Here is a 24560-nt window from a genome sequence, read left to right as displayed (position 1 = left end):
CACTGCTCAGAAAAAAAATATTCCTGTCAAAATATCACTGCTCACTGGCAATGCACCTGGTCACCCAAGAGCTCTGATGAAGATGAATGAGATTATATTGTTTTTCAAGCCTGTAGTATCCATTCTGCAGCCCATGGATCAAGGAGTAATTTCGACTTTCAAGTCTTATTATTTAAGAAATACGTTTCTTTTTTTCTTTTTAAAGCAGTGTCTTTTTTTTTTTTTTTTTTTTTATGCGTTACGCGGGCCTCTCACTGTTGTGGCCTCTCCCGTTGCGGAGGACAGGCTCCGGACGCGCAGGCTCAGCGGCCATGGCTCACGGGCCCAGCCGCTGCGCGGCATGTGGGATCTTCCCGGACCGGGGCACGAACCCGCGTCCCCTGCATCGGCAGGCGGACTCTCAACCACTGCGCCACCAGGGAAGCCCTAAAGCAGTGTCTTTTTAAAAATATATATATTTATTTATTTGGTTGTGCCGGGTCTTAGTTGCATCAGGCAGGCTCCTTAGTTGCAGCTCGCTAGCTTCTTTAGTTGTGGCATGTGTGCTCCTTAATTGTGGCACGCATGTGGGATCTAGTTCCCTGATCAGGGATCAAACCCAGGCCCCCTGCATTGGGAGCACGGAGTCTTAACTGCTGTGCAACCAGGGAAGTCCCAAGAAATACATTTCACAAGGCTATAGGTGCCATAGATAGTGATTCCTCTGATGGAGCTGGGCAAAGTAAATTGAAAACTTCTGTAAAGGATTCAGATGCCATTTAGAACATTCATGATTCATGGGAAGAGGTCAAATATCAACATACATAGGAGTTTGGAATAGGTTCATTCCAGCCCTCATGGATGACTTTGAGGGGTTCAAGACTACAGTGGAGGAAGTAACTACAATGTGGTGGAAATAGCAAGAGAACTAGAATTAGAAGTGGAGTCTGAGGATGTGACTGAATTGCTGCAATCTCACAATAAAACTTGAACAGATGAGGAGTTGCTCCTTACGAATGAGCAAAGAAGGTGCTTTCTTGATGTGGAATCTACTCCTGGTGAAGATGCTGTGAAGATTGTTGAAATGGCAAGAAAGGATTTAGAATATTACATACACTTAGTTGATAAAGCAGTGGTAGGGTTTGAGAGGATTGACTCCAATTATGAAAGAAGTTCTACTCTGGGTAAAATACTATCAAACAGTATTGCGTGCTACAGAGAAATCATTCATGAAAGGATGAGTCAGTCAATATGACAGACTTCACTGGTGTCTTATTTTAAGAAACTGCCACAGCCACCCCAGCCTGTAGCAGCCACCACCCTGCTCAGTCATCAGCTGTCAGTCTTGAGACAAGGCCTTCTGCCAGCAAAAAGATTAGACTTGCTGAAGGCTCATATGATGGTTAGCATTTTTTACCAATAAAGTACTTTTTAATTAAGGTGTGTACGTTGTTTTTTTTAGACATAATGCTATTGCACACTTCATAGACTACAATATAGTATAAACATAACTTTTATATGCACCAGGAAACCAAAAATATTCATGTGACTCACTTTATTGCCATACTTGCTATATTGTCATGGTCTGGACCCGAACCCACAATATCTCTGAGGTATGCCTGTAAATAGATGGCAGATGATTGGAACTTGATTTCTCACTGTTGGAGAGGGAGGTTACAGCTAAGCAAGGGAAGATGCTAGAATGTCCATGTTTTAATGGATTAGAGTTGGAGACATCAGTATGAACTCACATTTAGGTTAATATAGATACAGGTGAAATTACATATGTATAAATATTTATGGGTACGTGCATATACACAAGTTAGTATGCAGACATAGTTTTCCTTCCTGTGTCAGTGGAGAGGGCCTAGAAGTAAAGATACTCCAGTAGAAACAAGCACACCCAGTGCCCCAGATCTTGGTTTCTAATACAGTTCTCCAAAAATATATGAAAAATTAAAATAAAAAGGAAGCAGATCTCCTTGGAGAAATGGTTACTTCTAGAACTGGGGCAGGGAATATGCAAGATGAGCCTGGAGCATCTCATAGCTCTAGGCAGTTAGGAAGTACTAAACACACACACACACACATTGGTGGGTGGGAGGTGGGGCAGTATGTCAGAGGGACTCAGAAGCCGACTGAAAGTACTTCCAAAGGCCAAGTTGGACCAATTTGAACAAGAAAATAAAGTAGTATTGGATTATAACCCTAAGTATAAAATGAATACCTATGAGTTCATACTACCGTAAGTAAAGGATTGAATAAATAAATGAATGAGGGAGAATAGACAAATTTCCCATGCTGAAGAATTCCAAATAATTTATGTAGATTTTCACCCTCAAGGAGGTGGAACATAACTCCCTACTCTTAAAAAAAAAAAAAATTATTTATTTAGGCTGCTCTGGGTCTTAGTTGTGGCACGCAAGACCTTCACTGCAGCATGCCAGCTCTTAATTGCGGCATGCGGACTTCTTAGTTGTGGCATTGGACTCTTTGTTGCTGCATGCATGCGGGATCTAGCTCCCTGACCAGAGATCGAACCCAGGCCCCCTGCCTTGGGAGCATGGAGTCTTACCCACTGGACCACCAGTAAAGTCCCTAACTCTGTACTATTTAAGTGTGGGCTGTGCTTAGCGACTTCCTTCTCAAAAGTACAGTGTGGAAAAGGGGAAAAAGTAACTTTACAGGAGAGAAAGTTGGCAAATACTGCCTAAAGCAGATGATCAAGGTCAATATCAACAGTAATAAATCATGCTGATATTATGCACCCTTGATAGGATGTTGATGAGAATGGTACTTTACCTCAGTGGTCCTCCTCCCTCAAAACCATAACCTCAGACTAACCTTGAGAAAAACATCAGACAAATTACAATTGAGGAATGTTATACAAAATACCTGACCAGTATTCCTCAAAACTGTCAAGGTCATCAAAAACAAGGGAAGTCCGAGAAACCGTCACAGCTAAGAGTAGCCTAAGGAGACATGACAACTAAATGTAATATGGTATCCTGGATGGGATCCTGGAAAAGACATGACAGCAAAATGTAATACGGTATCCCGGATGGGATCCTGGAAAAGACATGACAGCAAAATGTAATACGGTATCCCGGATGGGACCCTGGAAAAGACATGACAGCAAAATGTAATACGGTATCCCGGATGGGATCCTGGAAAAGAAGAATGATACTAGGTAGAAACTAACAAAATCTGAAGAAAATATGGACTTTAATCTATCAATATTATATCAATAAAAATTGCTCAATAATATATCAATATTAGTTCACTGTGACAGTCATATCATGCTAATACAAGATTTAAGGGGAAACTGGGTGTGAGGCATATGAGAACTCTGTAGTAGCTTCAAAACTTTTCTGCAAATCTAAAATTATTTTAAAATGGTATTATTTTTAAAAAGGGAATGAGAAGTTCCTCTCTGTACCAAGTAAAAAAAAAGAAGAGGAAAGCAAGAATGTCGGTAATAAAAATGACGATCAGTTCAGGACAGCACTGTACATCTTTACCAGAATTAATGATACTGCACAGCAGGAGTTTTGCAATAGTGGCAGTTGTCACAGGCTTCTTAGTAGAAAACAGTAAACTCTAGTAGTGTGCTTAGTTTATAAATAGTAACTCACCTGGTAGGTTACTAGCAAATAGTTGTAGTTAAAAATTAAAGTGTATTGTGTGTTCTTAAAACCAAGCATCAATTTATGCAATAAAGAAACTTCTCTGTGCCTACCACTGGGCTGCAGACCACACTTTGCCCTGTGGTAATTATGTATGGCAGTTGACTATTCCTCAGGGAGGCATAATGTTTTCAAACAAAAATGTATTTCCCATGATTCTGAGGGCACTAAATATATCATCCTTCCATCATTTTCCCATTCTTTTCTCTATTCATCCACAAAACTCCATAAACACAAAAACAAAACATGTGCCAAGAACGATCTGATAGTTGGGACTGGCCTGAGCTGGTGGGACAACTTGGCTGTGTTCCAGGTGGGCTCTCTCCTTCTCCAGCAGGCTTCCCCAGACTTACTCTCACGTAAGTGGTATGGTCGAGAGGGAGAGGGAGAGAGATGTTGGGGGAGAGATTTTGAGGGAGAGCTATTGAAAGAGAATATACAAGACCACTTTAGGCCTAGTCTTGGAAAGGCATGTTATTTCTGCCACAATTCTCTTTGTCTAAAGCAAATCAAGGCAGCCCATATACAAAGATTGGGGAATAAATTCTACCTCTTGGGAGAAGTTGCAGAGTTAACCTTGCAAAGATCTTAGATACAGGGAGGAGTGGAGAATTGGGGCCATTTTGCAGTCATTCTAACAGAGTGATTGTAAGTAGAACTTGGCAAATTGAAATAACATTCAGAAGAATCACCTACTTAATTCAGATAGATTCTTGTTTGTTCATGTTAAACCAAACAGGTGAGGTAACTATCACTTCATTAATTTTTTTGCCTTTATTGTAATAATATTAATCACGGTAATTTAAAACAGGCACTTTTGTTTTAAAAGGGAAAGTCAATTTTACACCGAAACACATTTAAAATTTTAATTGTATTGGAAGTCAAAGTAGAATTTTAAGAATTGAAAGGGTTATTAGTAGCAAGAATGCTTTCATTATTAGAATGGCCTCTGGTAGCACTTACATTTATCATCTTTGACTGTTAGTCTCTCAGTTTTGCATCTGCCTCCATTTAGTTTACCTAGAGAAAATCATTGTAATCTCTTCATTGTGTCAATTTGTAGGACACATCCTTTTAGATTTTATTTTGTGTGGAAAATATGTGCAGATGTTGATGTGTACATGTACTTGGCAGAATTAACTATCTTTATTTTAATACTTATTACAGAATATACCCAGTTATGCTGTTCATTTAGTTGGGCATAAAACCTTTTTATTGAAATATAGCATATACATAGAAATGCTCATTTATCATGAGTATAGAGCTATTACACATATAAGTGTGCATGTGTCACGAGTATAGAGCTCTTTGAGCTTTTAAAAACTGAATATCACTGTGTAACCAGCCTCCAGATTGAGAAACAGAACATTAGCAGCATCCCACAAACCCTCTTCTTGTTCTCTGTCACTGTCTTTTCCAAGAGTAGCCAGTATCCTTACTCCTAATCCTATACATTAGTTTTGCCTGTTTTTGTTCTTTATGTAGCCATTTATATCTAATATGCATTCTTTTGAGCCTGACTTCTTCAGAATAGGGTGCTCTTGATATTTTTTCATGTCTTTATCTATAGGTGAGAAACAGTAATTACATTTGGTCATAGTTCCTTTATTTTTATTTATTTATTTATTTATTTATTTATTTATTTATTTATTTATTTATTTATGGCTGTGTTGGGTCTTCGTTTCTGTGTGAGGGCTTTCTCTACTTGCGGCAAGTGGGGGCCACTCTTCATCGCGGTGCGCGGGCCTCTCACTATCGCAGCCTCTCTTTTTGCGGAGCACAGGCTCCAGGCGCGCAGGCTCAGTAGTTGTGGCTCACGGGCCTAGTTGCTCTGCGGCATGTGGGATCTTCCCAGACTAGGGCTCGAACCTGTGTCCCCTGCATTGGCAGGCAGATTCTCAACCACTGTGCCAACAGGGAAGCCCCGGTCATAGGTCCTTTTAAAATCTTAACTAAAAATTTGAAATTGGGTACTGGAATGATAGAATCAATCATAAATTACCAATAATATATTTTAATTCATTGTAGGATTAATGAGTTCTATAAAGCAGTAATTTTCCTCTTTTAAGAAGTAAACTATAATCTTTTTAGTTTCTTGAAGGAAAAAAGGGACATTAGTGTCTGTAATTATTAAAGTTAGAATTAAAAATACTGTGCGTGTAGAAGATTGTAAAGCCTTACTTTTAAAAACTCTAGAAAAGGTAACTTAGCAGTCTCTTTGATAACGCATTTTGGTATTAGGATTTCCTTGAAGTTTTCAAGTTAATTGTACCAAGATATAAAAGAAGGAAAAATATCTTTGTGTGTCAGATAGAATTAATGAAATTCTAGTTCTTTGGCACTTAACGTGAGACTGAATTATTTCATGTCACTTTAATCAGGTATTTCTGTATTTGAACTTGAGAGCGATCAGATACATCCTGTCTTTGAAACTTGAGATCAGTCAGACACATCCCCTCTTTTCTGTACTAAAAATTTTCCCCTAAAAAACAAAGTAATCACATGTCAAATCTTAATGGCCCCTGGTACTTCGTTTGAAATCTTCTTTTCATTTTGACCCATTAATCTTGTTTTCATAGACGTTGAGCTTTCTGGTTTTGATTCTGTTCAAATATTGTTGAATGTTTTTTCTCTGATTTTTTCATTGGCTTCTTTTTAAATTTCCATTAATTTTGAGCATTATCCAAAGTTTTAGGTTTCTTCCCCTTTTCCTCTCAGTCTTAATAAATATCAGATATATGTTTATCTGCATGAATTCTTATTAAAACATATCCTAACTTGACATCTTTCTTTTTCGATTTCTGTCATTTTTAAGCATATTTATTTAAATATGCTTCCATCTTTTAAACATGTCATAAATCATTTCTGCTTCCCTGATCTTCCTAGTCCCCTCTACTCCGACCCCTTTCTTTGCCACTATGGATGTCACTGATCTTCATGAATTTAAGAATTTTTATCTGGAAATGATTATTGACTCAATATTTTATTTCTTGCTGTTAATGACATATCACCAAAAGGTTACTGTTATTTTCTATAATAGTTCTCCTTTATTAATATATATGGTCATATATAAATGTTTTCCCTACATAAATAAATATATATTGATAATTATTATCACCAAGATATAATCATAATAACTACAATTAAAAGAAAGGAGAAATAGTTCGTTGCTCTTTTATCTCCTAATAAATATTGCCATTTCTTTCCAAGGGCTGCCATGTTATTATAAATTTCCCCTCTGAGGTGCCTCAAAGAAAATTAAAGCAAATGATCTCCCCCTTATTTCCTTAAATTATAGTATGAAAAAGAATTTTTTGGATACAAATATCTTTGCGTCTGTGTTTTAAGATTTAATTTTATGTGTGAATGATACAACATCAGAAGTGTATTTAACCATATATTATTTAAAGTCTTTCATTATATCAATTCTTTGCATTTTTTGTCTTTTCCTGAGTATTTTAGCAAGATAATTTCCCCATAGTTTTATTACTATATACATTTGTTGATATTGAAGTTCAAAATTATTTTAGCTTGATTTTTTTTCCCCATAATTTCATCGAAGAGAGATTTTTCTTTTCAGGAATTAAGAGCTGCAACTTTTTCCCCTCAGATTCTCCAGAGAGTGATATTCCTATGGAGATCACCACAGCAGAACCACAAGTTTCTGAGGCAGTGTATGATTGTGTTATTTGTGGACAGAGTGGCCCCTCCTCTGAAGACAGACCTACAGGATTGGTTGTACTGTTACAAGCATCCTCAGGTAAAATCAAAGTAATTTTTTAGTAGGACCATTTTAGAGATGAAGTATTTACAGTAAATTAATAAGTATCTCTGTTAACTAAAAGCTATATTTTTGTTTACATAATAATTATAGATCTATAGCAAGGATCTATTTAGATCTGTTTAGCAGAGATTCTTAATCTGGTTTTATCCCACTTTCCTGGACATGAGTGTTGGAAGAAGCCTTTAAGAGAATGTGTTACACAATCTTTTTCTTTAAAGTGTGATGCAATATAACCAATGCCAGGTGGCCAAAACCTGAGTTCAGCTTTCTTGGCAATTTAATTGATCTAAAATCTAGAAGCATTTTAAGCTCATAAATATTGTCAATTTAAATATTTTAATTATATAAGGCATATTCAGGTAGCTTTGCCCTTATTTCTTGAGCTTAGAAGCATTCGTTCTTTTTTTTTTTTGTGGTACACGGGCCTCTCACTGTTGCGGTCTCTCCTGTTGCTGAGCACAGGCTCCGGACGTGCAGGCTCAGCGGCCATGGCTCACTGGCCCAGCCGCTCCGCGGCATGTGGGATCTTCCCGGACCGGGGCACGAACCCGCGTTCCCTGCATCGGCAGGCAGACTCTCAACCACTGCACCACCAGGGGAGCCCAAAGCATTCGTTCTTGAAACAGCCTGCAGATTGATATGTTTGCCAATCTATAGTTAGAACAATTAAAAAAAAATTGAAAGATTTGTCTGAATGCTCTCTATCCTCTGCCATATCGAAGTATTTTGAGGTAGTGATAACTGTGACACTCCAGTCCTAATGGATGTAATCCTTTTTCCACAGGAGTATGTGTGGAGCAAAGAGAAATAAAAGACTTACATATTTCTCCAGAGCATTTTTTTCTAGGGTGCCATTTCTTGTTAGTCTCTTCTCCAGAACAGTTTCTCCGGACCTTTTTAAAAATTTTGAAGAGTTCGGGTCAGTTCTGCAGACTGTGTCATTTTCTAGATTTATGATTGTTTCCCTATTATTAGATTCGAGTTAAACATTTTTGGCAAGGGCACTATTATGATGATGTTCCCTTCCGTTGCATCACATTAGGAGGCTCATAGTGGCGGTTTGTTCCATTATTGGTGATGCTAACCAAGTTTAATCACTTGGCTGGTATTCTATAGGATGATACATTGAGAGTCTAACATCATACCCTTTTACTTGATGTTCCCTGCCCAAATCAATGAATGTGTTATCTGTTACTGTCATCATTCTTTTTGATTCTCAAGTTTTCTCAAATTTCGCTAGTCAAACCTCCTTTAGGTCCTCATGACCTGCCCCCTCAGTGTTTGAATACCTCCTTACTCTTTATTACACACAACTCCAGGCTCACCTTGCACTTCTCCCCAAGCCTGGACTTAGCTTTTCCTCCAGTGATATCTATTTCCTTTTGGTGAAAAATAGTATATTTAGAAATGAAGTTTATTTGTACTGGTGCGTCATAACTTCTAGGCTTTTTCTCTGGATAGATTTTGGAAACCATCCAGGGTTCATACTCATATTTTGGTATTATTTTAGAAAATAAGTATTGCCATTTGTAAAGCTTTATTTATTCTGTAGAAGCAAACTAGAATATCACTTTTTTTTTAGGTCTTTAAAAATATTGTAATGGTGAAAAACTGAGTGAAGCTTATGGTATAACTCCGCTTTTCTTGGTTTTATAAAGTCTACATGTTGGTTTTTTAATGAGCTCTTATCTCTGTTGTTAATGTAGTTTTGGGGCAGTGCCGTGACAACATTGAGCCAAAAAAGTTGCCTATCACTGAAGAGGAGCAGATTTACCCTTGGGATACATGTGCAGCAGTTCATGACGTGAGGCTCTCATTATTACAGCGTTATTTTAAGGATGTAAGTACCCTTTTTTATTAAATGGTATTTTTGTCTGCAAAATTGATGGTTATTTCTCTCCAGAGTTTTATATCTTTTCTTCAACTTATTCAGTCAAAATATAACTCAGACCTAAGAGCATAATAATTTTGAAGGGGAGATTTAATAAAGGAGAGAAAAAGTAGGGTATCTCTTTCTTACAGTCAGAATAGCGATTCATTTCTAGAAAAAAAGTCTTTTTTGTAAAAAAGCTCTGAACTGATATCTGAACTGGACTGAATCTCTGTTTTGTTTTTGTGAGTGATTGTGAGATTTTATTTCTACATTAATACTTTTGTGTGCTTTCATAATGGTTATTTTGTTTATAAATGGTGTGCTCCCTGGACTGTATACCTCTGGAGGTCTAGGGCCATTTATTCTATTGGTTGTAGTCCCCTCAGGGACTCGCACATGCTTGTGTATTGTGGATGCTTACTGTATTTCAGTTTTGTAACCAGACAGACCATATAGAGCAGAAGAGTTATCAGTGGACACTGATACTGATAATAGAATTAAACTGCATAAATCCTGCTCTCTTCATAGCAAATGCATGCGTTTTATAGAGTTGGTGTGTAGAATTTCAGTCATGTAACATGGTCTGTTTACTAGTGAAATTGGAAGTGTTATATATGAGAGATATGACACAGTAGGGACGGAGCCTGAGCTTTGGAGTCAGACTTAGGGTTGAACTTGGTCTCTGCCACTTTTAACTGAGTGATCTTGGTCAGCTTTTCACTCCCTTTTTATAAAAAGGGATAAGACCACTTACTGTATGAAGTTTTAATAAATATTGAGGTTGTGAAGATTCAGTGTTAAACACAGCACAGTGGTGAGCACATTGTTGAATATAGGTCTTCCTAAAATATAGGTCTCATATTAGTAAATGATTTCCTGCTTTTTTTGACTCTAGCAGATTAAAATAAGACACCTAACAGTTACATAGACAAATGACCTACTATTTTCAGTTTTAAAAGCTAACTGCTTTCATTGAAAAGAAAGATTAATTACATTTTTATAATACATTGCCAAAGAGAGCAGCTTGTTTATTAGCTGCCTACCAACCATTCATTTTAGATCTAACACCCAAATCTGCTTCTGCTTCAAATGGCTCCAAAACATAAAACAGAGATGAGCAGGTCTCTTGTTGTTTTTCTGACGTGGAACAGTGGAAGCTAGCTCACCTGCTGTGAGTATTTGATTTGTGCTGTTGCACATCTTTGAATTGTCTGGGAAGGCATTTTACACTGTGTAATATTTTTAACTTTCAGATGCTCATGAAGAGTCTTGATTTAATATTAGAACTCTGTTTACTATTGTTTAAAGATGATTTGGTCATCTTACATTATAATGTATAAATTTTTTTCCAACATAGAAATAAAATTTAATTGTTCACTCAGTTTTGATGGCTCTCAAATCTTTCATCATATGCTGTCATGTTAGACCTCGTGTGTAATATTGCCCTGGCTTGGCCATCTATTTGCTGCAGACTCTAGAGGGTGAATTCAAGTTCAGGCTGAAATGCTGTTTGACAGAGGCCAAATGAAATTCAAAGAAAATTACTTTAGGAGGAAAAATCCAATAAGCCTGTGTATAGGTAGAAGGGAAGGAATTAGCAGAGAAGAATTTAAAATAGAAAGAGATGAAAGCAATTAACTTTTAAAACAAATTTTAAAAGGGTATGTAGTTTGCTTATATAATCTGGGTCCCTTTTTTATTGTTTATTATATTAAATCCTTGTAAATGTTTAGTCACTTTTTGGGGTTATTCTCATAACCACATTTGTGTACTTTAGAAAGATGTGTGCAGGATGCATCATGGAGACAAGAAACTTTATTTAAGAACCGTGTCCCCACAGCAGATGACACAGGCTTGCGAGGACAGACCAAAATCATGAATTATTTAGGAGATGGATTTCATATGGTTTGGGAACCAATTCTGTGGTGTGAAGGAAAGGGGGTGATGTACAATAACTTTTAGCTTTCTGATTTGGTGACTAAACAGATGTGGAGTTTTTAAACCAAGAGGAAGAGAAAGATTCATAGAGAAAATGAGTTTTTGACACATTGGTTTTATGTTATCTCAGGCACCTCAAATTGGAGATTTCTGGTTGGCAGCTGAACATTTTTATCTGGCACTCAGGCAAGAGACTCAGGCGTGGAGGGTAGTTGAATTTACTGATTAAGTCACTCAGGGAGAATAGTTTTAATAAGAAAATAGCACTAAGAACAGAACCTTAAGGAATTTAAACATTTGAAGGGGCAGACGAAGAAAGAAAAGTCTTAAAAGGAGGCCTAAACCAAATGGTTAAAGAGATTGGAGAAAAACCAAAAGAGAGTAGCATTGTGGAAGCTAGAGGGAAGTAGGTGCTTTAAGGAGGCAGTTGTTAAGGTTAGATATCACAGACAGATCAAGTACCATGTCGAACAGGTAAAATACTCAGTAGCAGTATAGTCTATTATATCTTATGGGGTAGAGAAAGGCTAATTAATAATTATTCTGTTTCATTGTGAGTATAGTTATCTGGAAGCTAAAACTCTGTTCCAAGTTTAAAGATATTGCCTCAGGGCTGTCAAGTCAGGTGTTTCTTTACATCACAAAAATACAAAGCTCACATTAGTATAACAATATGAAATCTTTGAGAGGTTTATGTGGATTTGTTTAGATATGTTTCTACTTCTTTAAAATTAATTGCATTTTGTCCTTTTCTTTCTTTTTTAAGAGTTCTTGTCTCTTGGCAGTATCCATTGGCTGGGAAGGAGGTGTTTATGTACAAACCTGTGGCCACACGTTACATATAGATTGTCATAAATCTTATATGGAATCATTACGGGTAAGTCAATTGAAGCATTTTAAAGGTGTATGTGTCTTTCCAGGTATTAAGTATTTTTACAGTATATACATCCTAATTCATCTTGGGTGATTGTGATTGCCATTCGGACTGTTCAGCCTCACAGTTGTTGACCTCTTCAACTTTAGGGATTTCATTTTTTTTTTTTTTTAAACCCCACATTTGTTTATTTATTTATTTTTGGCCGTGTTGGGTCTTCGTTTCTGTGCGAGGGCTTTCTCTAGTTGTGGCAAGTGGGGGCCACTCTTCATCGCGGTGTGTGGGCCTCTCACTCTCGCGGCCTCTCTTGTTGCAGAGCACAGGCTCCAGACGCGCAGGCTCAGTAGTGGTTCATGGGCCTAGTTGCTACGCGGCACGTGGGATCTTCCCAGACCAGGGCTCGAACCCGTGTCCCCTGCATTGGCAGGCAGATTCTCAACCACTGTGCCACCAGGGAAGCCTGGGATTTCATGTTTTTACTTCACGTTAGCAACTAACTTCCACGGCTATAATTTTAGACTTTGCTACTCCAGCTCAAAAATAGTAAGCTTTAATATCCTACCATATCATTATGTGATTATTCTTCAAAGTCTCTTATTTTTACTCTTATTAGTGTGTTTTACTTCTGACCTCAAGATCTCTAGTCCTTTAGCCCCTTGCATTTTCCTAGTACGCTAGCTCTTTCCTTGCCTCACTTTTTTGTACTGTGCCCATTCTGCTCTTAATACCAGTCATTTAATCCACCTCCTTTGATTTTATACCCAGTCAGCTAGCACTGTTAGAAAAATCATAAAACTAGGTGAACTGGTACCTCCACAAATCTGTGGTTTCTTAGAATAGTGGCTGAGATTGGGGTCATGGACTGTAGATATTACTTACCGATTCATTTACCTGTCTTTGATCAGTTTCCTCTCCTAGTTTCCTTAGCAGCTATTCCAGACCTTTGCCTCCTCTATCCCAGACTCTTTGCCTAAATACCAAGATGCCTTTCCTCTCATCAGATCTGTCTCTTCCTGTGGCACCAAGACAACAGTGGCTGTCTGTCACATACTACCTTAGCTTCCTACCTTGCTTTTCTGTTCCTCAATAAGTGACTGCATCCCAGCCAATCCTTTCTTTTTCACTTTTCAAAAAAAGTTAATTAATTAATTTATTTTTTGGCTGCATTGGGTCTTCGTTGCTGTGTGCGGGCTTTCTCTAGTTGCGGCGAGCAGGGGCTACTCTTAATTGCAGTGTGCAGCTTCTCGTTGCGGTGGCTTCTCTTGTTGCGGAGCATGGTCTCTAGGGTGCACAGGCTTCAGTAGTTGTGGCGCGTGGGCTCAGTAGTTGTGGCTCGTGGGCTCTAGAGCACAGGCTCAGTTGTCGTGGTGCATGGGCTTAGTTGCTCTGCGGCATGTGGGATCTTCCTGGACCAGGGCTTGAACCTGTGTCCCCTGCATTGGCAGGTGGATTCTTAACAACTGCACCACCAGGGAAGTCCCCTCTTTTTTACTTTTGAGGGTAGTATTCCTTTTTCTGTTCAAGAATAATTTTCTGTTTATGCTCTAGTTTTCCTTTCTCCCCATCACCTCAGGGGCCTTGGTCTATCAGTAAGTAACCTCTTTTTCTTCTGTGTCTTCAGTTCTTCTGCCCATTCTGTCTCTTCATTTCAGTTCATAAAGATGCTCACGTCTCTGGCATTCAAAATTCCTTCCCTTGATCTTGCATTCCCATGTAGCTGCAGTCTTTCTTTTTCTCTCAGCTCAGCTTCTTAAAAGCATGGCCTGCCCTATTCCCAGATTCCTGACTCGGAAGCAGAAGAGTTCTCTTTTTCCCTTCCTACTCCTTACCTCGCACATTAAGTCACATAACAAATTCTATTGATTCCATTTCCTAAATCTCACTTGACTACATTCTGCCTACATTATTCCCACTTCTACTTTTTTGCATATGCCTTCATCTTTCATCTTGACTATTGCAATTGCTTATCAGTTTCCTTACTCCAAGTCTGATTTACTCATTATATTGATCTTTCTAAAATGTAAATCTGGTGACATGTTGTTGGCTTAAAAATTCTTTACTGATTTCTTCCTGTTGGGATAAAGTTCACTCTTCCTTGAATGGCATTCAAGGCATTCCATGATCTGGGCTTGCATGTTACTTTAGCTTTGTCTTCCATCAATTCAGCATTAATAAGCTAATTAATAGTTCCTTAAGCACATTATGCATTTTTCATACTTCTGTATTCAGTCAGTCATTCAACAAATATTTATTCAGTGCCTACAGTGTTCCAGGCACTGTGATAGACATTGGGGATACATCCCAATGAGTAAGACAGTTTCTTCCCTCGAGGAATTTACTATGCATTGCGTGAGACAGAAATAAACAAATAGTTGTGGTATAGGTGCTAAGAGTTATGAGGTATGCACAGGGTCTTATTGGGACATCTGCAAGTTCCAGAATTTGATGAAGTAAGGTGCTTGAGTGATAAGAGAGAAGACTGGAGAAGTAATTAGGGGTTATATTGTAAAGGGTCTTGTGGTCCATGTAAGGAATTTGTACTTTAGACAGATTGCGTACAGAGAGCCATTAAAGCCATTTAAGACTCTTAAGCAGAGAGATGACATTCAGAAAGGTTATTGTGGTGGTTCTGTAGATTTTAAGGTGTGAGATTGCAGGAGAATAAGAAAGAATATGGTGATAGCATATATTATTTAGGAGGTAAGAGATGATGGTGGCTTGGGCTTAGTCATGGCAGTGAAGATGGAGATTCGAATTTCTTTTTTTAACATCTTTATTGGAGTATAATCGCTTTACAATGCTGTGTTAGTTTCTGTTTTATAACAAAGTGAATCAGCTATACATATACATATATCACCATATCCCCTCCCTCTTGCGTCTCCCTCCCACCCTCCCTATCCCACCCCTCTAGGTGGTCACAAAGCACAGAGCTGATCTCCCTGTGCTATGCGGCCGCTTCCCACTAGCTATCTATTTTACATTTGGTAGTGTCCATGCCACTGTCTCACTTTGTCACAGCTTACCCTTCCCCCTCCCCGTGTCCTCAAGTCCATTCTCTAGTAGGTCTGCGTCTTTATTCCTGTCCTGCCCCTAGGTTCTTCATAACCTTTTTTTTTTTTTAGATTCCATATATATGTGTTAGCATACAGTATTTGTTTTTCTCTTTCTGACTTACTTCACTCTGTATGACAGTCTCTAGGTCCATTCACCTCACTACAAATAACTCAGTTTTGTTTCTTTTTATGGCTGAGTAATATTCCATTGTATATATGTGCCACATCTTCTTCATTCATCTGTCGATGGACACTTAGGTTGCTTGAAATATATTTAGAGAAGGATTTTCTAGACTTGGTGAGAGATTGCATGTGGAGCGTAAGAGGGAGGAAAGAATTAAGGTAAGAGGTATTGGTGATCACTGAAAGATTTTGATTGGGAATAAGTATCTCACATTAGGTAGATCATACTGGCAATGATATGGTTGGGAAACTATTAAGAGATATTAGCAAAGGGAGTAGAAGGAAGAAAGTGGGTGGAAGGACTGATGGGATTTATTAATCAGATATTTGGGGTGGGAGAAGGCAGCAAGCTGAAGGAGTTGCTCTTGCAGGCGAATGGGGCAGGCACGAGAGGATGGTCAGTGTCCCAGGTCTCGGGCATGTCCCTGGGGCAGACTGCCAAGTGAGGGTCCTTGGCTTTGTTCAGGAAAGAATTCAAGAGTCAGCCGTAATAAAGTGAAAGGGATTTATTCAGGGAAGTACACATTCCATAGGCAGAATGCAGTCCTTCTCAGAGGGTGAGAGCACCCTGGGGTATAGGGGTGGTTAGTTTTCATGGACTGGGAATTTCATAGGCTAGCAAGTGGGAGAATTATTCCAACTACTTTGGGGAAGGGGTGGGGATTTCCAGGAATTGGACCATCGCCCACTTTTTGGCCTTTTATGGTTAGCCTTGGAATTGTCTGGTGCACTGGTGGGTGTGTCATTTAGCATATGCTAATGTATTACAGTGAGCATATAATGAGGCTCAAGGTCTACTGGAAGTCGAATCTTACACCATCTTGGACCTAGTTGGTTCTAACCAGTTTGTCGTATCCTCAACAGCTGTGTCATTCTTTTAAAGGTTGTGCCCTGCCCCCTTTCCTCCTGTCTCACTGCCATGACCCTCCTCTTTCTGAAGTAGGAGGTGTAGCTTTATGTTCCTAGAGTAGAGGGGGCAAAGCTGGGGTAGGTAAAGGGACTTGACGAGTGAGGAGACGGTTTAGAAAAACCACTTTGGAATTGGGTGAAAGAATGCTTCATAGGATGTTGGAGAAAGATTGCCAGGAAGTATTCAGGGCTAAGTTGAGGTGGGAAGCAGTTTGTAGCAAGAAGCTACTTCAGTTTTCTCTAACAGCACGCAGTTTGAATGCCGAATTGGAAGTCATACACTGGATTAATTTTGTATGAAGATTTTGTTTAGGTGTGTATCATAGAAGGACATATGGAGGGAGAACGAGAAGTGTTGACTCGAGAGTTTTTAAAATGATATATCATGGTGTATGGTAGGATAGGAAAGACCGTATAAACTGAGGAAAAAGGGAGGGACTAAAAGAGATAGGAGTTGACAGAATATAAGATGTTTGAATTTAATATTTTCAGATATGGACAATTTTTGGTCATTACAAGATAAGGGTGTGGTCATGGTACGAGGTGCTAGGGTAGAGTGGAGGTCAAAGCCATTGGAGTTGATGAGGTCAAGGAGCTAAGGGACTAAGGTATAAGATTGGTTGTCTACATACATTGAAATTGTGTATGAGGATGGCAGGACTTGGAGTGATGAGGAAAACTGATGTAGGTACCGAAGTCTTCAGATATTAAGGGCAATGAATGACAGTAAAAAGGAAGGAAAAGGGGTGATCTCACTAAATGGCATGAGCCACACTGGGAATGCAAGAGTAATGATCTTGAGCCAGCACTGGAGATGAGAAGGATACTGAGGTTTGAGAGATGTGGGAAAATGAGCAGTGTCTAGTTGAGAGGGCTTCTGGTGATGCTTCAGGAAAGAACCTAGTTCCATCAAGGGTAGGATGAGGACCTAGCATTCTTTAAAATTATGGCTACAGGGAAGCTTATCATAGAATGTCCTTCAACAGCCAGGACCCTTGCCCCAACCTCTTAGTACACTCCTCTTGTATATCTTTAAAACTTACTTCACAAGTCTTCTTTGGGAAGCCTTCTCTGTTGCATTTATCACACTATTGTTATAATTTGTTTCTATTTGCTTTTAAATTGTCAGTACCTTAAATGAAGATGTCTCTTAACTCTTTTTGGTGTCACATGGTGCAGCATTTGACACGTTAGGAGCTTAGCATTTGTTTATAGAATTGGATTTAATAAGACATGGTGTTAGATTTTTAAGGAATTGAAAAAATAAGTGTCACAGAGTTAAAAAAAAAAAAAAAAAAGAATTCAGTTCTTTTGGCCAAAGTACTTGAAATCCAAGATACAGTGAAATGAACACTAAATTAAAGAGTTGGGAAACCTAAGTTCATTCTGACATTGTCATTAACTACCTTTGTAACCATGGGCAAATAAATTCATTTTTTCTTCTTTGTATCCTTTTTTCTCATTATTTTTGTCTTATTAGTAATAATGGTCATATTGTAGCATTCATACATATATTAGTACATTAAAAACATATTTTGAGATAAAGCATTAGGTTAGTGGCAGAATAAGAGAGACCGCTGGAAAAAAGAGTAAGACACTGGTTAGGACTACACAATAGCAGTAGCCTGAAAGAGCAAAATAGATATGGGTGGTGTCAGACAAAAGAAAGGAACAAATATAGCAGCCTGGATTCCTGCCTTAAATCCTGGTTAGTTAGCATGAATTACAATCTCTCATGAGCAAGAGTTTCCTCCTAGGCATATGTGCTTTATGTGTCTCTGTTTCAAAAATTCTCATATTTCTTCCTTCTCCTATCAGGAACATCTGGAGGAGAGGATGTTAAATTAATTCCCCTCCTTATCACCCTTATGTTCTGAGTATTCTAACTAAATCTTGCCCCTATCCGTTAAACCTAAACAAACCCACTGCATCAAGTCCAATCAATTGTGTTCGGCCATTAGACACCTTGGAAGACACATTACAATTTTTTAGGCTTAAATGCTCTCAAAAGCTGTCTATCCTACATCAAATAACATGAGCACTGGGAGAATCTTCCCAGTAGTCACTTATAGGTGAAGAAAACAGGGGCATGGGAAGAGGAAGGTGATTCACTTTAATGTGGCCTGCTTTTTGAGTTATTCTGTATCTTACATCCACATTTCAGATTGATTGCATCATTATTTGAATGTTTCATGCTGAGAGAAGAGTAGGATACTTAAGCAGTTCATTGGTGATGGCTAGTGTTGCATGATTGCCATGATGTAAGAAGTGATTTGATAATCTTCAACAGTTAAATGATTTTATGCTTTTATGACATGTATTAGAGGTCCTTTTTTGTATGGTTCATTTATTTACTATAAAATGTAGTGGTGTTAATTTTGTTTTCTGTAAACGTGTGCATCATATAGCTGTATGTTCGTTTCATCTTTTAGAATGACCAGGTTCTTCAGGGCTTCTCAGTGGACAAAGGAGAATTCACATGTCCTCTCTGCAGGCAGTTTGCTAACAGTGTTCTTCCTTGTTATCCTGGAAGCAATGTCGAAAACAACCTTTGGCAACGTCCTAGTAACAAAAGCATACAAGATCTCATAAAGGAAGTGGAGGAGCTGCAGGGACGTCCGGGAGCTTTCCCAGTAAGCATCAGTGTAAGGCAGAAATATCCTGGTTAACTCAGCTCTGCTTTTCAGCTTTAATTTTTGTTCTACTTCTAAATTACTCTGGACCTTATATATTTAGTAGAAATTGCTTTTAGAGGTTTTACTCTAAAAACAACATTAAAACATTAAAAACATTAAAAACATATTTTAATGTTTTTAATGTTGGTGGTTATTAAAAACAAAAATGAGAGTAACAGAACAAATTATTACTAAAGGCTATGCTTTTCCTTAGTCTAAATTGTTATAGTTTTAATATACATCTTCCAGATCATGAAATATCCTATAAGCTTAGATATGGTTATGTTGAAATATTTAAAAACAAAGTCCAGCATTATATAGATGTATCTTGCAATGTAAAGCATAATCTAATCATTTAAAAATATGCCATTAGGTATATTAAGATGATGTATTTACACACACACATGCAAACTTTCTGTGTGTGTAATTAAAGACTTACACATACATTTGTGTGTATGTGTGTGTGTATTAGAGAGATAAAATATTGTATATATGATCGAACCATAAGTCAGTCTATTTTACTGTGAGATTTGGTCTAAGTGAACCCATCTTTTATCCCATCCAGTAGGATTTATTTGATTTAAATTCTTAAATATTTCACCTTCATTATAGATTTATGTTATGGTCCCTGAGAGGAGTGACAGCAATGCCCAGTATATGCAGTAAATTTATGAAAACTATGAATATCTGACTTTTTCAACAGAAATTCATAGTTTAAAGCTAATCAGAAAGATTCATCTCCTTTTCTGAATTGAAGACTAATTTTTGAGTCTATGTGTTATTTTTTTTCTTTTCGAAATCCAGATTTTTATGTGATTAAAATATGCTTAAAGTAAGGGATATCAATATTAATCTTGAAAAAATGAGCTTAAATGAAAGATTTTTTATAAGCATGGAAACTGTTCTAAGATATTTTAATGACATATACTCATTTGTTTAGAATATAGTTTGTGTGGTTAATTCATGGTTGGATCACAATATAAAATTAGAATAAAAGGTCCCTAAAATAAGAGAAAATACCTCTTGATCTGTTTTATCTTTGTGCACTCAATATATTTATAGTGCATAGCTAATGTACATCTGTTTTGACTTTTAAACCTTAACTTCCTAGTGTGCTCATATGATAAACAATGTAGTGTTAGACTGTTATTAGAGAAAATGAATATACGTAAACTTTATATGTATGTTTGTGTTTTTTACAGTCAGAAAGCAACTTAAGTAAAGAAATGGAATCTGTAATGAAAGATATCAAAAATACCACTCAGAAGAAATATAGAGACTATAGCAAGACTCCAGGCTCACCAGATAATGATTTTCTCTTTATGTATTCTGTTGCTAGGTAGGTATACATAGTATATACTTTTATATTTACTTAATGTTAATAGTTTATTTTATTTCTCATTCATATTTATTTGAAAAAAGTTGCATATTTTTAATGTTGGTTGAAATTATGGCTAGTTTTAGAACCTCCTAAAAGGTCTATAAAAGTAGAGTTTTCCTTCATTTTTCTGAGGAGTTTTTATTTTAATGGAATACTGGTTTAGGTATTATTAAGCATTATAGGATATATGAGGAAAAGTATATTATTAACATTTGGGATAGATGTCTACCTCAAAGCATGTGAGTATTATATATGAAGGGTGTTGTTAAGAAATCACTGTTTAAGCCCTGTCAAAAAAGTGATAATACTAAGAACTAAAACATTGTAATATGTTAAATACTTCTAATTTATAAAAAAAATAAGAACAGTAAGAAGAACTTACTTTGTTTTAAGCTCATGCAAGATCTAGTAATGTCCTAGAAGACTATAGGTGGTTTAGAAAATCAGATAAAGGAGAGGAAACGAGATCAGGCATGTTCTAAACTTCTGTGAGTAGCTACCGGTCTCAAGAAAACAGAGGTAAATGCTTCTCATCTTTCAGATTAGGTAGGAATAGTCTAATCTACTGAGTAGGTGTTCAATACCTAAGAAATAATTCCAAATAGGAATTTTAGAAAACTTAATTGAAGGAAAATGGAGAACTGTAAGAAAAAAAAATAGGAGAGAAGCAGGCACAATTGTAAACACATTCTGCCAGATCTGATATTGTAGACCCCTGGATATCTCTAGAAGCATACTTCGTATTTTGTTCAAGTAGTATTGTAATAGGTAAGATTTAGAGAAATAACGTGACTTGAAGTCATGCAACAAATTAGTGGTAGAGTAGGACTAGAACTCAGATTTCCTGAGCTGAGGTATAGTGTTCTTTCAATTACTGTTCTCCTTTTTCCTCTCCTTAGTTCAGCTTTTATAAGTCATATATACATGAAGTTCATCATGACCATTCTCTCTGCCCCATTCCTGGAACAGAGGGTAACAAAAGAGTGAATGAACTATGTACTCTTTTGAACCCAGGAAAAATGGAACCAGACTTAAGAAAATTGCAGCAAGCAAGTTAGACCTCAAGATAAGGAAACATTAGTTTTTGGTCTAGGAATGCAAGTGCTGGACGTGGATTGATGTAAAAGGATCTAATGGGTTGGGAAGTAACTATCTAGTCTGTGTATTCCTAGGCTATTGTTATTTATCTAGAATGCTTTGGGGGAAGATATAACAGTTAATTTAACATTTTGTCTCTGAAGAGTTACCAATTACATACTTGCAATAAAATATACTTTATGTGAAAACTAAATTGAATATAATTTAATTTTGCTAGGTTTCAAGGTTTCATAAAGTTCTGTACAATATTATGGTAATAATGTAGAAAAGTGACATGGATGTAGACCAACTCAATGCATGTATATACACACTCACATTTATGTCACTTGTGCATTTATGCCTTTGATTTTATTAGGATTGACCTTATAAGAAAATCCTGGTTGAATGGGAATGATCTGTACATGGAATTTTGCTGTAGTATGATAAATCAAATAATTTGATTTAAATTTAGTTTGGTAGACGTTTTGGATTCCTATTTCTTTGTTTAAATATATAAATAATTTATAGAATATATATATAATTTTTAATAGAAATATTTATAGAAAGCTTGCTGTGATAATGGGAAACTTTTTGAATCAACATATTTTTGTTTTTCTCTTTTATATAGAAGCAGGGACAGACGTCAAATGTTATTTACTAAGGGTGTATATAGAGAAGTGGAGAAAATATGCTCTCCCATCCTCCCATCCTTCTCTGATCCTTAGTGGTAAACTCTAAAGCAACAATATAATGATTCCAAAAGTGAAAGTATATAACCTTTAAAAACCTTATCCTTGGTTAAAATTACCCAGGCCATTGCAGTGTTCTCACAGTGAGATTGCATGCCTTCTCTAAGTTTTACTTAATCATTAAAAAGAAACACAAAAAACAAATTGACTCAAAAATTAACAAAAACATGAGTTAAAGGAAAAAAGCATGTGTATTCTATTTGAATAAGATGTAACTTTTTCAAGGTAGGAAACCAGGTCTTTACAGTTATCTTCTGCCTGGCATATAACCTTGTTTCATTAAATACTTATGATTACAGATTATGATCATTTTTATGCCTAAAAGGTAGTCATTGAAGTATTTAGCAGTATTTAAAATGGTTAAGTAAGTAAAATATTTAGAAATAAAATTAATTTCAGTTATTTAACTTTTGAATTAAATGCTGTGATTCTTAAATGTATAGTCCCTTAGAACATGCAAATGTATTTGTATTTGACATTAGTAATTTGAATGGGCTACAACCCTAGTTTCCCAGGACTGAATTTTTCCCAGCTGAATAAGTAATTTTGTTTGCTCTTTGGGGAGCTTAAATTTTTTGATGTTTAGAAACAAAATATTTTTAGTGGGTAACTAGCTGTGTCCTTTAATAATTGATTTTGAGCTATTTTTTAGTTTTTGGTAGGACAATATGTATCTCTTTGTTTTTAATTTTATTTGCAAGGTGAAGCCTTGGAGGATTTTCTGAGGGCAGCAAAGAAGAAATTGTTGGAATGATCTTTTTGTTGCATTAAAATTAATCAAAATTACTATATTCAAGTTTTAATGTATTTCCAAAAAACATTCTATTGCAAATATCAGTCATTCACATGGATTATGGAAAATTAATTTTGGAGAAGAAAGCTTTTTTCACTTCAATGCCAATTCATTATTTCATTATTGAAACAATGAATCACACTAATTTGAGTAATTGATTTCTCCAAAGATTTTGGACCCAAGTTATATATAGCCTAGAGTTATTAGTAAGTAGCACTTAGCCTGTATATGTGAGAAACATGGAAATGGAAAGAAGTTGAAATGTGAGTAACTGAGACGTAGATGGAGAGACATCTTTAAGTCATAAGTGGGTAAACTGTTCAGTAGAGTGAATGCAGCTTGCTTTATACATTAGTTGCATTATAAGTTTAAACTTTATAAACTAATTATGTTTGAAATAAGAAGAATGCTTGCTAAAACACCAAATAATGAATCCTTTTTAAAACTAAAGGAAGGGTCAACAAGATAATGATAATAAACTGCAGGGATTAGAGAATCTTATCACGGGCTACATATCAAAACAAAGAGGTGTTCAGGTCCTGGGAATTGTTTGAACACTTTCCTAGGTACCATCAGGGATATAGAAGCTGCATCTGAAATGGTCACTGGTCTTCAGGAATTTACAGTTTAGTTGGAGAGACAAAACTAATATATATCAATCTGTATAAAACAATATAATTTTTCTAAATATATAAAATATTTAAAAATATAAATATTTTAAAAATACATATATTTTAAATAGATATATCATATTGAGAAAGTGCTATAGAACTTCAAAAGGGAAGATGAGCAAATTGAAATAGAAAGTGTGTAGAAGCACTTCTTTCCTTTTCCAAGAAAAGGGAGTTAGTTCTCCCTAACTCTGGGAGGAGTTAGAGCTTTAGCTGAGTATTCGATAATATAGGCCAGGCCATGGTATGGATGAAGATCTTTTCTTCTCTGAGAAATTAAATTAATTGGTCATCTAGTAGGGGTAGGCTCAGGCCTTGAACCCACACTATACGAGTATGTGTTTGAATCTCTGTGTGTGTGTGTTTATACACGTTTGTTTTTCAAATTATAGCTCTAAAAATATAAGTTAGTGCCAAACAAGGGGTAGAAGGCATACTTGGTCAAGCAAAAAGAAACTGGAGCATAGTTGGAGGAGTTTTTATATGGGTATATCTAAGTGGCCACCATGATAGGCTTTAAGCAATCTTTCTTTCAAATGTAGAGATTTTCTCTTCTCTTTTATTCCCCGTCCAAACTAATTTGAATGTGTTTGTGTTAGAAAATATAGAAAGTTGAGTCTACTTTTCTCCAAGAACAAAAAGGCTTGGAAAACTTCTGCTCCCAATACGTCTTAATTTTTATATCATCCATTCAGGAGGGCAGAAACAGAATATTGTGTTACGATTTTCAACAGTGAGGGAAAAGCAGACATGGGGCATGTGACACATTTGTGTGTTCTTTTCTCTAGCAAGACTTAAAGGGCCAATTTCGTTATAAATTAAATAAGGAGAAGCTGATGACTAGGGCTTCTGACATATTGATTTTTTAAATCCTAGATATTATACGAACCCTTCGGATAGGTAGATTTGTTTTTTTAACTCAGAAGGAATGTTGT

At 36.6% G+C, this 24560-nt stretch overlaps 1 protein-coding gene across 3 annotated transcripts in view; it reads left to right on the top strand.

Moving 5' to 3' along the window:
• UBR3 (ubiquitin protein ligase E3 component n-recognin 3) overlaps window positions 1-24560 on the top strand; it is a 232659-nt gene that overhangs the window by 136560 nt on the left and 71539 nt on the right. For 2 of the 3 annotated variants that reach the window (XM_032637364.1, XM_032637363.1), the window contains exons 25-29: window positions 7276-7425; window positions 9156-9289; window positions 12027-12137; window positions 18712-18924; window positions 20157-20293. In XM_032637364.1, the coding sequence (XP_032493255.1) occupies window positions 7276-7425; window positions 9156-9289; window positions 12027-12137; window positions 18712-18924; window positions 20157-20293 (745 nt within the window). The remainder of the gene's footprint in view (window positions 1-7275; window positions 7426-9155; window positions 9290-12026; window positions 12138-18711; window positions 18925-20156; window positions 20294-24560) is intronic. The other variant, XM_032637365.1, reaches the window with a different exon arrangement.

The sequence above is a fragment of the Phocoena sinus genome, chromosome 7 (genome assembly GCF_008692025.1).
Source record: "Phocoena sinus isolate mPhoSin1 chromosome 7, mPhoSin1.pri, whole genome shotgun sequence".
Lineage (NCBI taxonomy): Eukaryota > Metazoa > Chordata > Mammalia > Artiodactyla > Phocoenidae > Phocoena > Phocoena sinus.
The sequence above is the reverse complement of the archived record's forward strand: the minus strand, read 5'-3'. Positions and strand labels throughout refer to the sequence as shown.